Here is a 16772-nt window from a genome sequence, read left to right as displayed (position 1 = left end):
AGTTACTAATAGGGCATTATGTAAAAATGTGGATGTGTAACCAATGTGATTCTGCAATCTGTATTTGGGGTAAAATTGGGAGTTCATAACCAACTTGAATCTAATGTATGAAATATGATATGTCAAGAGCTTTATAATGTTTTGAACAACCAATAAAAAAAAATTAAAAAAAAAACCTACAGTGAATGGTATACTCCTTTGATCTTAAAAAAGGCTAATAGTATCTTTGTATTAGTAAATTGCATTAATTAGAATTAAAGTAGGCTTTAAGCCTAAAACTATATGAAAATAGAAGTGCCTTTTTTTCTTATTATTTCATGTTCTCAATAGTTTTAAGTAAAAATTAGGAAGTTTCTCCATTATTTTAGTTCCATGTTCAGAGATCTTTGTCTTTGCAACATACCCAAGACTTTATTTTGTCTCTTGATCATTTATAAAGATATTTCTGAATGAGAAGTAGTGTGGGTGAAAGGATTAGTGTATATGCAGATAACCATTTTTGTATTTGTAAAAATGTCTTAATGTCAAATTATAGATGTAAAAATCCAAACCAAACAAACCTATAAAATAATACACATATCTGCATAACTACTCGAATGAATAATATAACATTATCCATAGAAGAAGCCTTTGCTAAACCTTTGCCTAACTAGGAACTGCACCCTTCCTCAAAGTAGCAGCTATCCAGATTTTATAGCAATCGCCACTTCACCTTTTTTAGGAGCTCTTTCACACACATGTACTTTCCTAGATATTGTATTTTAGTTGTGGTATTTTTAAAAGAAAATGCCATTTAAATCCCACTTAACCTACAGTTCCCCTATTCATTTATTTTTCTTAGTTTGTCTTGCTGAAGCCGGCCCACGTGGTCTGTAGGTGTTCTGTTCTGAATTTTGTTCAGTGCATAGTGCATGATACAGTTCTGTACCTTTCTTCATCTCTTTGTCCTCTATAAAATAGTAGCTGGATCCTGGAGCTTGATCCAACTTAGATTCATCTTTAGATGAATTTAGATTCATCTTTTAGAGATGATGTGTTTTTATCACAATGCATCTAATGATAACCACTGATATTTAATGCCTAATTTTATTCCTGCATTAGAAGGAGTATAAATCATATTTTAATGACATAAATTGGTTTCTTATAAAGAAATGTTTCTTATTTAGGTAGTGATATAGTTTACACTGGAATGGTAAATGCTTGGTTATTTTTTCAAATAAGTGAATTCTGTATCTGAAGTTCAATTTTCTGTTTGTATAAAGAAGAAATGCCTTATGAACTCATAATATTGCTGATTGAACATTATATCTTAATTTTTTCCTCTTTGAGATTTCTTGTTTTCAAAAATAGGGGGAATAATAGGAGGTTTTATAATTGTCATTGTTGTCTTAAACAGTAAAGACAATAGCCACAAGATATCAATAGTTATACCATTGATATTTTAGTAAAGAGTTAAACAACTGTTCTACCTATCTTGTTCTCCTTTACTTTGTCCTATATTGATGTATCCTTACAGAGTAGGGCTGAAAAAATGTAGCTCAGTGTTAGAGCACTTACCTAGCATGCACAAGAAGAGTACAGGTTCAATCGCCAGCATTATAAAAGAAAAGGAAAAAATATGACTTTGTATAGGAATTGATTGACCTTTTTAAAAATATATTTATTTTTTAGTTATAGGTGGACACAATATCTTTATTTTTATGTGGTGCTGAGGATCGAACCCAGTGCCTCATGCATGCTAGGTGAGTGCTCTACCGCCAAGCCACAAGCCCAGCCCTGAATTGATTAATCTTTAGTTTCTTCTTTGAGTTGATGAATGTGAAATATTGCCACAGTGTGAATATACTACTCTTGTCATTGGTTAAAATACTTAATTGAATTTGTGTAAAAATTTAAAACTTGTATTTTCTTAGTGTATTATTGAATGCCTGTCATGTTCATGATATGTTGTATGTATACTGTTTTTTATATCACCTTTATAGTATTTTGAGATAAATTGCTGAACTGTAAATCCCAGTGAGACATGTAGGTAACAGTAGTGATGGGATGGTTTGTAGCTTTCCTTAATAGTTTTGTGCCAGAAATATCAAAGTCTTTGTGCAATGGGTGATTCACTACCTCTTCGTAAATTCACTATTCACTGAATTCACTAATTGCCACATCGTGGGAGAAGATTAAATAAAACTGAAATATTACCCCCAAAGAGTTATACCATTTTGGGAGGAAAGTTAATCAGTTATAGTGGCCAATTTATATGTTTTTAAAAGAGAACAATCATTTTTTTTTCAAGGAGAGAAACTCTTCTAATCCTTTCACATGCAAACAAAAACAGTATACATACTAAGCAGAGGCTTTCAATTTGGCTGTACATCAGAATCATGTTTGCATTTCACAGAAATATATGCTGGAATCTTGTTGGATAAACTAGAAACCTATGTATTTGAAAAATGCAAATGGAATAGATACTTAGCTAATTCTTATGTGCAACCAGATGAGAATCTCTGAATTAGAGAATTCATGATGATTTTGAACTTAGCCTAGTCTTTTACTGTAAACAGAATGACAATTTGTTATTAGTAGTAGAGGACATATGTATATCCATGTAAGAAAACAGTCAGCCTGGCATACACCTTTGTGGCATAAAAATACCTTGAAATGTCAAGCAATGAGCTAACAATATAGAAACCAATATTAGAGATCCACCAAATTTATTATCATGCTACTTGGATTTGAATTAGAGCATTACTCATGTTTTCCTCATGACCTTTAATGACAATAGAGGTGAATTTTAAGCCTCCCATTAATGCATTTTCATATCTTACTGTCTTTTCAAAGAGTACTTTTTATTTTAGTGTGCTTTCAAACTTAAAACATGCAAGAATAGCACAGGTAACTTCCATGTATTTTACCTAGATTTCAGTAATTCACTAGACATTCATATTTTTCCTCACTTGTTATGTGATTTCCATGTGTGTCCAACCCCCCACCTAATAGAACTGGGTAGTAATTAGTCAATGGTAGTTTTTAATTTTTCTTCAAATCACTGCTTGACAGTAGAGAATATTTTTTGAGAGAGAGAATTTTCATATTTATTTTTTGAGTTTTCGGCGGACACAACATCTTTGTTTTTTTTGTATGTGGTGCTGAGGATCGAACCCGGGCCACACGCATGCCAGGCGAGTGCACCACTGCTTGAGCCACAACCCTAGCCCAAGAGAATTTGTTTAATGTTCAAATCCTTTTTTTAATTCTAATTAATTATATATGAGAGTAGAATGCATTTTAACACACCATAAATAAATGGAGTATAAGTTCTCATTCTTTTGGTTGTACATGATGTAGAATAACACCAGTTATGTAGTTATATATGTATATAGGGTAATAATTCATTTTACTATTCTTCCTACCCCTCATACATCCTCCCATTCCTTCACTCCCCTCTACTTAATCCAAAGTTACCCTATTCTTCCCTAGCACCCCCACCCCTTATTGTGAATTAGTATTTGCATATCAGAGAAAACATTCATACTTTGGTTTTTTGGGATTGGTTTATTTCTTAGTATGATATTCTTCAGCTCCATCCATTTACCAGCAAATGCCATAATTTCATTCGACTCTGATTTTATCTCACTCCAGTCAGAAGGGCAATAATCAAGAATACAAACAATAAATTTTCACAAGGATATGGGAAAAAGGGTACACTCATACATTGCTGGTGGGACTGAAAATTGGTGCAACTATTATGGAAAGTGGTATGGGATTTCTCAGAAAGCTTGGAATGGAACCACCATTTGACCCAGCTATCCCACTCCTTGGTCTATACCCAAAGGACTTAAAACAGAATACTACAGGGACACTGCCTCATCAATGTTTATGGTAACTCAATTCACAATAGCCAGACTATGCAACCAACGTAGATGCCTTTCAACAGATGAATGGATAAAGAAAATGTGGTATATATACACAATGGGATATTACTCAGCCTTAAAGAAGACTTTATTTAGCAGGTGGTAGTTTAAGTCATTAAATTTATAGTAATTTGATACAAAGCACTTCATTAAATTTTTTCTTGGAAAACATTAGTAGGTAATATTCTGCCAAATTACAAAATAAGGCTTAATTAGTATCAAATGGAAAAGGAACATTAATGGAGCTCTTATGGACATTTACAGAGTTAAGAAATTAAGATTTTGGAAAGTGGGGGAATATATCATTTAATTTGAAGGTTTATTGCTAATAGTCATGAGAATATAGATAATATGAATATGTTCTTAGGCAAATACAACTTACTAAATTGATAAAAGTAAACAGCTATTCATATTCTTATATTAAGTATTACATCTATAATTGCAGGCTCTCAGGCTCTCCCTTAGATGCAGTTGGCTTTTACAAGCAAATTCTATAAAAGAATTCAAAAGAAAATATGATAGCAGTCTGAGTTTTCTTTAGATTTGGAAATGAATGCTTCTCAATTTTAAACAGTATGATTACTTAATGAAATATAACATGGCTTTATAAGGAAGTAAGATTACTAATTTTTCTCCTGAAATGGAGGCAAAATTCTGAGTTTTATTAGATAAAATTATGGTTTGGAAAGAAGGACATAAGATTACAATCATGTGTGTACCTAGAGAATCTGAACTAATGAATAAAACAGTTTATATGTAAATTTAGCAAGTTTACTGACTATAAGGTCTGCATAAAATTTGTTTTTATGTAAGAAATAGGTGAAATTGAAAAGTCAGTTTACAGTAGCATCAACAGGAGAAGTAAATATAATTGTAAAAGTACTCCATACTGAGAACTATAGACCACTATTCAGAGGAATTAAGGAAGATTTTGGAAAGTGGAGGAATATATCATGTTCATTAGAAGGCTTGTTATTTTAAAATGTCATTATACTAGTCATGTATTCATAAATGAATATAGGAAAGTAATATCAGATTTATTCCACTGTCATATCTCATTCCCCCTCTTTCCTTCATTCCCTGTGTGTAATCCATAGTACTTTTATTTTCTCCCCCATCCCTTATTGTATGTTAGCATCCACATATTAGAGAAAACATTTGGCCTTTGGTTCTTTGGGATTGACTTATTTCACTTAATGTTAATGTTATTCTCCAACTTCATCCATTGATCAGCACATGCCATAATTTCATTTGTCTTTATGGTTGAGTAATATTCCATTGTGTATCCATACCACATCTTTGCTATCCATTCATCTGTTGAAGGGCAACTAGGTTGGTTCCATAGTTTGGCTATTGTGAATTGAGCTGCTATAAACATTGATGTGGCTGTGTCACTGTAATACGCTGATTTTAAGTCCTGTGGGTATATGCCAAGGAGTAGGATAACTGGCTCAAATGGTGGTTCCATTCAAGTTTTCTGGGGAATTGCCATCCTGCTTTCCAGAGTGGTTGTACCAAATTTGCAGTCCCACCAGCAATGTATGAACATACCTTTTCCCCTCACATCTTTGCCAACATTTATTGTTGCTTGTATTTTTCATAATTGCCATTATGATTGGAGTGAGATGAACTCTCAGTGTAGTTTTGATTTGCATTTCTCTAATTTCTAGAGATGTTGAATCTTTTTCATATATTTATTGACCATTTGTATTGCTTCTGTGATGTGCCTGTTGGGTTCCTTAGCCAATTTCTTGATTAGGATGTTTTTTTTTTTTGGTGTTATTTCTTTATATATCCTGGAGATAATCCTCTATCGATGTGCGGGTGGAAAAATTTTTCTCCTATTCTGTATGCTTTCTGTTTGTGCTCTTCATTGTTTTCTGTGCCTTGAAGAAGCTTTTTAGTTTGTTACCGTCCTACTTACTGATTCTTAATTTTACTTCTTGTGCTTTAGAAATCTTGTCCAGTAAGTCAGTTGCAAAGCTGACATGATGGAGAGTTGGGCCTACATTTTCTTCTAGTAAGCACAGGGTCTGTGGTCTAATGCCTGGGTCCTTGATCCACTTTGAGTTGAGTTTTTTACAGGAAGAGACATAGGGAGTCTAATTTCATTTTGCTACATATGGATTTCCAGTTTTCCAGCACCATTGGTTAAAGAGGCTTTATTTCTCCAACATATGGGAGCCTTTGTCTCAGATAAATGTATTTATGTGGGTTTGTCTCTGTCTTCTATTTTGTACCATTGGTCTTCATGTCTGTTTTTCTGTCAATACCGCGCCATTTTTGTTACCATAGCGCTGCTGTATAATTTAAGGTCTTGCATTGTGAAGCCTCTGGCACCACTTTTCTTGGTAAGAATTGCTTTGGCTATTTTGGGCTTTGTATTATCCAAAAGTGAATTTTTTTACTGCTTGTTCTATTTCTATGAAGAATGTCATTGGAATTTTAATAAGAATTGCATTATATCTGTATAGTGCTTTTGGTAGTATGGCCAGTTTGACAATATTAATTCTGCCTATCCAGGAACATGGGAGGTCTTTCCATTTTCTAAAGGTCTTCAATTTCTTTCTCTTTATTTTTTCCCTTTAACCATTTTTTATTCTGCTCATATTCCATTTCTTTCTTTAGTGCTCTGTAGTTTTCATTTTAGAGGTATTTCACCACTTCTGTTACATTGATTCCCAAATATTTATTGTTTTGAGATGTTATTGTGAATAGGATAACTTCTTGGATTTCTCTTTCAGCTGATTTGTCATTGATATATAGTAATGCAACTTATTTATGGGTGTATTTATAGGTGTATAGGAATGCAACTCATTTATATCTTGCTACTTTGCTGAATTCATTTATGAGTTCTAGAAGTTTTCTGCTGAAGTTTTTGGGTCTTCTAAATATAGAATCATGTCACTGTGAATAGGGATAGTTTGGAGGTATTCTTTTCCTGTTTGTATCACTTTAATTTCTTTTGTCTAATTGCTCTGGCTAGGTTTTCAAGGACTATGTTGAATAGAAGTGGTGAAAGAGGGTGTTCCTGTTTTATTCCAGTTTTTAGAGGGAATGATTTTATTTTTTTCTGCATTTAGAATGATATTGTCCTTGGGTTTAGCATATATATCTTTAATAATGTTGAGGTGTGTTTCTATTGTCCTTGTCATTTTTGAATGTAAATGGATGCTGAATTTTGTCAAATGCTGTTTCTGTATCTGTTAAGATAAGCATGCAATTTATTGATGTAATGAATCACCTTTATTGATTTCTATATGTTGAACCAGCCTTCCATCCCTGGGATGAACCTGATTTGGTCATAACATACTATCTTTTTAATATGTTTTTGTATGTGATTTGACAGTATTACGAATTTTTGCATATGTGTTCATCAGGTATATTGATCTGAAGTTCTCTTCCTTGATGTGTCTTTGGTTTTGGATCATGGTGATACTAGCTTCATAGAATGAGTGTGGAAGGGTTCTCCCCTTTTTTATTTCATGCAATAATTTGAGGAGGATGGGTGTTCTTTGAAGTTCTGGTAGAAGTTGGCTGAGAATCCGTGTCGGGTTGGGCTTTTCTTTCTTGGTAGACTTTAGATGGCATTTTAAATTTCATTGCTTGTAGTTTTTTTAAACTTTCTATGTCTTCCTTATTCAATTCGGCTAGGTCATTTGTCTCTAGAAATTTGTTGATGTCTTTATTATTTTCTACTTTATTGGAGTATAGATTTTCAAAATAGTTTGATTATCGTCTGTATTTCAGTGGGATCTGCCATGATAGTTCCTTTTTCATTATGAATTTTATTTATTGCCTTCTGCTTTTGGTGTTGATTTGTTCTTTTTGTAGAGCTCTGAGATGTAATGTTAGGTTATTTATTTGGTGATGTTCTACCCTTATAAAGAATATGCTGAAGGCAATGAACTTTCTTATATATAAAGTAAAAAATTTAAAAATAAAAAATAAGAATATAATACAAAACCAGATTGAAATATACTAATCAAATATCCTGGTCCTCAAAAGACAGCCATGAAAAATAACTGGTTTCAGAAGTGTCAGACATGAAAAAAAAAATCCAAATATAAGTAAGAAAAAAAATCCAAATATAAGTAAGTATAAATGTCCATGATGAACAATAGTTAAAAGAATTCACAGCTAGAAAGCCTATACTACAAAACATAAGATATTTTATGAAGAAGAAATGAAATGTAAAATTGAAAACCAGCAAAAAGAGGAACTACACTAAAGGAATAGTCAATCAAAGGAGAAACTCATTCAAATTAAAAACCAGAAATAAATCAAAATGACATGGAATAAACATGATTTCTCAATAATAACACTGAATGTCAGTGCCCTAAACTCATCAATCAAAAGACATCGACTGGCACATTGGATTAAAAATTCAAGACCCAACAATATCCTGTCACCAAGAGACTCACCCCATCAAGAGATCAACAGACTGATGGTAAAATGGTTGGAAATTAACATATTGTTAGCATGGATCTCTTAAACAGGGGTTTCTGTCCTCAGATTAAGTGGACCTCAAGTAAAATTAACCAAGAATGCCATTTCATACTGCTTAAGGGAATTATACATCAGCAAGACATAACAATATTACATATGTATTCCCCAAACAATAGAACATCTCTATCATCTAACTTTTCTCAGTTTCAAATATGACATAACAGAATAATACTGGGTGACTTTAACACAACTCTCTCACAACTGGCTAAATCCTTCAAACAAAAACAAGCTATAGATCTAAAAAAGTACAATTAGTAATTTAGGCTTAATGGACATATATAGACTATTTCATCCATCAGTGAATGAAAAATCAATATATTTTTTTTTCTCCACAGCTCATGGATGCTTCTCTAAGATAGATCATATAGTATGCCACAAAACAATTCTTCTCTGAGCAAATATAGAGATTACCTTGCTTTCTATCAGATTACAATGGTCTGAAGTTAGAAATTAATGATAAAATAAAAAAGAAGCTACTCTACATCTGAAGACTAAATAATATGCTATTGAATGACTGTGTAGCAGGAGAAATGAGAGATGAAATAAAAAAATACTTAAGTTGTGTCATGATTCTCATTTACCACTATCAAAATCTTTGGGACACTATGAAAGCAATTCTAAGAGGAAAGTTCAAATTTAGAAAGATTGAACTATTTTTATTATGATAAAGTAAATACAAAAACTTAATTTTATTGCATTGGCATTCTAGAGGAATTGGTAAACCAAATGATTGTGATTTCTAGTTACTAAGATCTCTTATTTCTGTTAAGTATGGTATGATTGGTTGTTCACCAACCAGTGTTTAATGAACAGATTTGTTGCCTTGGGTATAAAAATAATTGAAGATATCTTGGTGTACAATAGTGGTTACTCCACGTGGCCTGAAGCCAAAACCTCCTTATTCTTAGTCAAGGGCTTTGAAAAGCAGCTAAGCACAGGTGTCTGCATGGGAGGTTATTGTTGTATTCTTTTATTGAATGTGAAAATTTTAATTTTTTTCATTTTATTTCAGAGAGAATATCACAAGAAATTTGTATAGTTATGGACACAAAAGAAAATAAAGAACACATAGGTCATCTTCTTGAAGAAGTGCTAAAAACTGAATTAAATGTAAGTATTTGAAGATTTAGTTTGGTAAACTTTGCCGCAGATGTTTGCAGAAAAAAGGTATCATCCTTGATAAAGCATGAACACCATTTGGTCTTAATATCATTCTGCCTCAGTGGAATTTTTGGGTCTCTTAACACTTAGGACTTCAATATGCTCCCTTCCCTTTTCCTTTCCTGTCCTTTTCATTTTGAAGTAGGTTCTTGCTAAGTTGCTGAGCTGGCTTTGAACTCTCAATTTCTCCTGCCTCAGCCTCCCTAGTTGCTGGGATTGCAGGCGTGTCTCTGCCACCATACCCCAGTTTCAATCCTTAGGTTGATGTCACATGAATCATTTTGGTCATCTAAAACTAGTCCTCTGAAAGATTGCCTAGGGAAGGCTCATGGATGCAGTATTTCCAAGTCCTTCCATGTGAACAAAATCTTCAAGTTGATTTGGCCAGATTAAAACTGAGACAAAAAAAAAAAAAAAACTTGGTTCAGAAATTTTTCCTTGAGTATCTTAAATATTCTACTCTATTTTCTTCTGTAATAAAGTGTTTTGTACAAGTGTGACGAACATATAATTTTGTTTTTTGGTCTTATAGGTGATTTAGTCTGTATGAATGAAGGCCCAAATAATTATTTTTTCTTTAAAGTTCAGTTGTTTCCTTTGAATTTTCTGTTAGCCATTTTTAGTTGATGATCTGGGGTATATTATGTGTTCTTTTATTGTTTAGATTTAAGTGTTTTTATTTACTGAAAATTACTATGCCATTTTTAGCATTTTATGTTAAGTTCGGTTTTCAGAGATTCTTGTTGCATGATACACTCTTAGCTACTGCTTTCTTTCGGAGTTTTAAAATGTCTTTTTCATTTTAGAATTTTTTTGCTTTCCAGTTTCCTTTGTTTCAGGCATGAAAAGATCATTTTATTTGCTCTTATGTTCTTTTTATTTTAGCCTTCAATTCTGCAATGAATGAATTTCTTCAATTTTTCTGTTCTAATAACTACTTCTATTTATTTCCAATTCTTATTTTAAGAATTTCATTTATCTTATTAAATCTTAAGTTATGATTTTCATTTCTTTTGTGAATAGGTGTTTCTTATTTGAATACATTGCCTATAGAAACTTTTACTCTTTTGTTTCTTATATCAAGCTTATGTGGGATTTATTTTTCTCTACTGAAACTCTTTTTTTCCCCATAGCTTTATTGACGTAAAATTGAAGTGCAATAAAGTGCACATATTTGAAGTATGCACTTTGAGTTTTAATATGTATATAACTAATATTAATATAAAAAGTATTTGTGGGGCTGGGGAGACAGTTCAGTTGGTAGAGTGCTTGCCTCACATGCTCAAGGCCCTGTGTTCAATGCCCAGCACCACAATAAATAAATAATAAAAACCAATTGCATTTCTTTTCTTAACATTTAAAATCATGAAGACTGTTTCCACATATTTTAATACATTAGAAATCAATTATCTTAAGATCTATACAACCCCATCCCCACATGTTAACTATTTCAAAATTAGATGGCACACTTATAAATATCTCAGAGGTCAAGGAAGAAACACAAGAAAAGTAAATAAAAAGTGCTTTGAATGAAGTGAGTAAAAAGCTTAAAATACCAGAATGTCTTGGATGAAACAGTGCTCAGATGAGCATTTATAATATAAGAGTACTTGTATCAGAAAGAAGCTAGATAGGAATCAAATTATTTTCATATTATGTACTAGGTAGGAAAAAGTGAGAGTAGAAATATATGAAATAGAAGAGAAATAATACAACTAAAATCTGATAAAAATAAGCCTAATCAAGAAAAAGGCAGGTAAAAATTAATGGAAAGGGAGCTATAAAAATAACCCTATAGATGCTAATAATATATAATGGTAATATTACAATTATATGCCAACATATGTGATAGCTTACACAAAACATGGTCCATATTAGAGAAGGGTCCAAGTTCTGAGAAGAAAGAGTATTCTCTCATTGATGCATGAAATATTCTATATGTGTCTGTTATATCTAAATTATATTTTTTACTTCTAGACTTTATTTAGATTTTGTTTAGAGGATCTATTCAATGGTGACAGAGGCATGTTAAAGTTACCCAGTATTACTGTGTTGTGTTATATTTGATTCTTGAAATTGATACGGTTTGTTTGATGTAGATACATGTTCCATTGTTTGGGGCATAAATATGTAAGATTGTTATGTCTTGTTGGTGTATAATTCCCTTAAGCAGTATGAAATGGCCTTCTTGTTTCCTTCTGATTAACTTTGGCTTGAGGTCGTCTACTTTATCAGATAGAAAGCCCTGCTTGTTTATGTGATCCATGTGAGTGATATGTTTTTGCTGATACTTTTATCTTCATCATATGGATGTCTTTGCTTATGAGGTGAGTCTCTTGGATAGAATATTGTTGGATATTATTTTATAATCCAGTGTACCAGTCTGTATCTTTTGATTAATGAGTTTAGGCCATTAATTTTCAGCATTATTATTGAGATATGATTTGAATTCCTACTCATAAGTGTATTTATAGTTTTTAATTTGAATTAGTTTCTCCTTTGGTTGATTATTACTTTAGTGTAGTTCTTACCTTTGCTGGTTTTCACTTTTTTCCATCTAATATTTAAAATTTTTACTTTAAAAAATATTTTTAGTTGTAAATTGACACAGAACCTTTATTTTTTTATGTGGCACTGAGGATCAAACTTAGCATCCCATACATGTGAGGCAAGCACTTTAACACTGAGCCACAACCCCAGACTTTTCTTTTCATCTTCATGGAATATTTTGTTAAGAATGTTCTGTAATGCAGGCTTTTAGTTGCAAATTCTTTTAACTTTTGTTTATCATGGCAGGTTTTTATTTAATCTTCAAACCTGAAGCTTAATTTTGCTGGTTATAGGATTCTTGGTTGGCATCTATTTTCTTTCAGAGCTTGGTATATATATTTTTTAATTTTTAAAATTTGTTCTAATGAGTTATACATGAAGCAGAATGCATTTTGATTCATTGTACACAAGTGGAGCACAACTTTTTATTTCTCTGGTTGTACGCAATGTAGAGTCATACCACATGTACAGTCATACGTGTACCGAGGGTAATGATGTTCATCTCATTCCACCATCTTTTCTGCTCTCATGCCCCCTCCTCTTTCTTCCCTCCACTTTGCTGAATCTAAGTTCCTCCATTCTCTCCACGCCCACCCCCACATTATGGGTCAGATTGGCTTACTTTTCTTGACATGATATTTTCTAACTCCATCCATTTACCTGAAAATGCCATATTTTTATTCTCTTTTAATGCTGAGTAATATTTCTTTATGCATTTGTCTCACAAATCCATTCATTTATTGAAGGGCATCTAGGTTGCTTCCACTGATTAGCAATTGTGAATTGTGCTGCTATAAACATTGAAGTGACTTCATTAGTGTAGTATGCTATTTTTATGTTTTTAGGGTATAGACAAAGGAGTGGGATAGCTAGGTCAAATGATGGTTCCATTCCAAGTTTTCTAAGGAATCTCCATACTGCTTTCCAGATTGGTTGCACAAATTTGTAAGTCCGACCAGCAATGTATGAGTGTGCCTTTTCCCCCCACGTCCTCATCAACACTTAACTTTTGTTTGTATTCTTGATAACTTCCATTCTGACTGGTGTGAGATAAAATCTTAGGTTTGATTTGCATTTCTTTAATTATTAGAGATGTTGAATATTTTTTCATATATTTGATGATTGATTACATTTCTTCTCAGAGTGTCAGTTCAGCTCCTTAGTCCATTTATTGATTGGTTTGTTTGTTTTTTTGGTGCTAAGTTTTTTGAGTTTTTTATGTATCCTGGAGACTTATGTTGATATGTGTATGATAAAAATTTGCTCCCAAATGTACACTCTCTCTTCACCTCACTGATTGTTTCTTTTGCTGTGAAGAAACTTTTTAGTTTGAATCCATCCCATTTATTGATTCTTGATTTTATTTCTTGCACTTGAGGAATCTTGTTAAGGAAGTCAGGGCCTAATTTGACATGATGAAAATTTGGGCATGGTTGTGCTTCTATTTAATGTAGGGTCTTTGGTCTAATTCCTAGGTCCTTGATCCACTTTGAGTTTTGTGCATGGTGAGAGTAACAGGTTTAGTTACATTTTGCTGTGTAATAGATTTCCAGTTCTCCCAGCACCATTTGTTGAAGAGGCTTTAATTTCTCCAATGTATGTTTTTGGTGCCTTTATATAGTATGAGGTTACTGTATTTATGTGGGTTTGTTTCTGTGTCTTCTATTCTGTACCATTGGTCTATGTGTTTTGGTGCCAATACCATTGCCATTTTTGTTACTGTAGCTTTGTAGTATAGTCTACAGTCTGGTATTGTGTTGACTCCTGCTTCACTCTTGCTAAGGATTGCTTTGGCTATTGTGGGTCTTATTTTTCCAAATGTTTCATGAATGCTTTTTCTATTTCTATAAGGACTGATATAGGGATTTTAATTGGAATCACATTGAATCTTTATGCAGTTTGGGTAGTATGGCCGTTTTGACAATATTGATTGTCCCTATCCATGGACATGGGAGATCTTTCCATCTTCTAAGGTCCTCTTCGATTTCTCTAGTGTTCTGTGGTTATTATTGTAGAGGTCTTTCAGCTCTCTTGTTAGCTTTATTCCCAAGTATTTTATTTTTTGAAGCTATTATGAATGGAATAGTTTTCCTAATTTCTCAGTCAGTGGATTCATCACTGATGTATAGAAATGCATTTGATTTATGAGCATTGATTATTGTATCCTGCTACTTTGCTGAATTCATTTATTAATTGTAGGAGTTTTCTGGTGGAGGTTTTAGATCTCTATAGAATCATCTCATCAGCCAATGATGATAGTTTGAGTTCTTCTTTTCCTATTTGTATCCCTTTAATTTTTTCATCTGTCTGATTTCTCTGGCTAGAGTTTAAGGACTATGTTGAATAGAAGTGGTGAAAGAGGACAGCCTTATCTTGTTCCTGTTTTTAGAGGGAATGCTTCCAATTTTTCACCATTTAAAATGATGTTGGCCTTGGGTTTAGCATAGATAGCTTTTACAATGTTGAGGTATGTTTCTAGTATCCCTAGTTTTTCTAGTGTTTTGAACATGAAAGGGTGCTGTATTTTGTCAAATGCTTTTTCTGCATTAATTGACATAATCATATAATTTTTTAAGTCTGTTGATGTGATGAATTATATTTATTGATTTCCTTATGTTCAACCATCCTTGCATCCCTGGAATGAATCCCACTTGATCATGGTGCACAATTTTTTAAGTATGTTTTTGTATGTGATTTGCCAGAATTTTATTGGCAATTTTTGCATCAGTGTTCATCAGAGATATTGGTCTTAAATTTTATTTCCTTCATGTGTTTCTGCTGGTTTTGGTATCAAGATGATGCTAGCTTCATAGAATGAGTTTTCTCTCTTATAGAATAATTTGAGGAGTATTGGTATTAATTCTTCTTTGTGGGTCTTGTAGAACTCATCTGTGAATCTGTCTGGTCCTGGGCTTTTCTTGGTTGGTAGGCTTTTGATGGTATCTTCTATTTCCTTGCTTGAAATTGATCTGTTTAAATGTGTAAGTCCTCTTGTCTTAGTTTGGGTTGATCACTTGCCTCTAGAAATTTGTTAGTGTTTCGAGGTTTTCTACTTTACTGAAGTATAAATGTTTGAAATAGTTTCTAATTGTCTTCTGTATTTCAATAGTGTGTGTCAAGACATCTCCTTTTTCATTTTGAATTTTAGTAATTTGAATTTTTTTTAAAGTATTTGTTAACCAGTTTTTTTAATATCTTTATTTTTTATTTTTATGTGGTGCATGCCTCACGCATGCCAGGCGAGCACGCTATCACTTGAGCCACATCCCCAGCCCCAGTAATTTGAATTTTTTGTCTCTATTTCTTTTCATTAGGGCAGCTACAGATTTGTCAATTTTATTTATTTTTTCAAAGAACCAGCTTTTTGTTTTGCCAATTTTTTGAATTGTTTCTTTTGTTTCAATTTCATTGATTGCTGCCCTGATTTTAAATATTTCCTATCTTCTTCTACTTTTGGTGTTGGTTTATTACTCTTTTTCTAGGGCTTTGAGCTGTAATGTCAGGTCATTTATTTGTTGACTTTTCTTCTTTTAATGAATGAATTCCCTGCAATGAACTTTGCTCTTAGCACTCCCTTCATAATGTTGCATAAACTCTGATAAGTTGTATCAGAGTTCTTATTTACCTCTAAGAATTTATTTTATGTCTTCCCTGATGTCTTCTATTATCGATGTGTCATTCAACAGTGTATTGTTTAGTCTCCAGGTATTAGAGTAGCTTCTATTTTTTATTTATCATTTATTTTGTTGAAGGATCCATGTGCTGCTGAGAAGAAAGTTTATTTGCTTGTTGATGAATGGAATATTCTATATATGTCTATTAAGTCTAACTTATTGTCTTCTTGAGTTCTATAGTTTCTTTGATCAGTTTTTGTTTGTTTGGAAGATCTATTCAGTGGTAAGAGAGGTGTATTAAAGTCACCCAGTATTATTGTGTTGTGGTCTATTTGGTTCTTGTAGTTGAGATGGTTTTGTTTGATTTACATAGATGCCCAATTGTTTGAGGCATAGATATTTATGTTTGTTATGTCTTGTTGATGTATGAATCCCTTAAGCAGTATGAAATGTCCTCCTTTATCCCTTTTCACTAGTTTTGTTTTGAAGTCTAGTTTATCTGATAATGAGGATGAAAATCCCTGCTTGTTTATGTGGTCCATGTGAGTGGTATGTTTTTGCCCACTCTTCACCTTCAGTCTATGGATGTCTTTTCCTGTGAGATGAGTCTCTTGAAGGCAGCATATTGCGGGTCTTTTTTTTAATCCAATCTGTTAAACCATGTCTTTTACTTAATGTGTTTAGGCCATTCACATTCAGAGTCATTATTGAAGTATGATTTGTATTCCCGGTCATTTTGGTTTATTTTTGGTTTTTAACTTGGTTTCTCGTTTGATTGGCCTTTCCTTTAGTGTAGTTCCTCCCTATGTTGTTTTTCATTTCCTTTTCCTGGAATATTTTGCTGAGAATGCTCTGTAGTGCAGGTTTTCTAGTTGTAAATTCTTTTAATGTTTGTTTATCATGAAAGGTTTTAATTTCATCATGAATTCTGAAATTAATTTTGCTGGATATAGGATTCTTGGTTGGCATCCATTTTCTTTCAGAGCTTGGTATATGTCATTCCAGGATCTCCTGGTTTTGAGGGTTTGGG

General features: G+C 32.7%; 1 protein-coding gene across 8 annotated transcripts in view; it reads left to right on the top strand.

Moving 5' to 3' along the window:
• Window positions 1-16772, top strand: part of Crppa (CDP-L-ribitol pyrophosphorylase A) — a 307433-nt gene that overhangs the window by 118560 nt on the left and 172101 nt on the right. For all 8 annotated transcript variants that reach the window (XR_007346127.1, XM_048799651.1, XM_048799649.1 and 5 more), the window contains one exon: window positions 9430-9527. Coding sequence is in view for 7 of the 8 variants with exons in the window: in XM_048799651.1 (XP_048655608.1) it covers window positions 9430-9527 (98 nt within the window). In the remaining variant the exon portion in view is untranslated. The remainder of the gene's footprint in view (window positions 1-9429; window positions 9528-16772) is intronic.

This window comes from Marmota marmota, unplaced genomic scaffold (assembly GCF_001458135.2).
Source record: "Marmota marmota marmota unplaced genomic scaffold, marMar, whole genome shotgun sequence".
Taxonomy (NCBI): Eukaryota; Metazoa; Chordata; class Mammalia; order Rodentia; family Sciuridae; genus Marmota; species Marmota marmota.
This window is presented reverse-complemented; position numbering and strand designations above follow the sequence as displayed.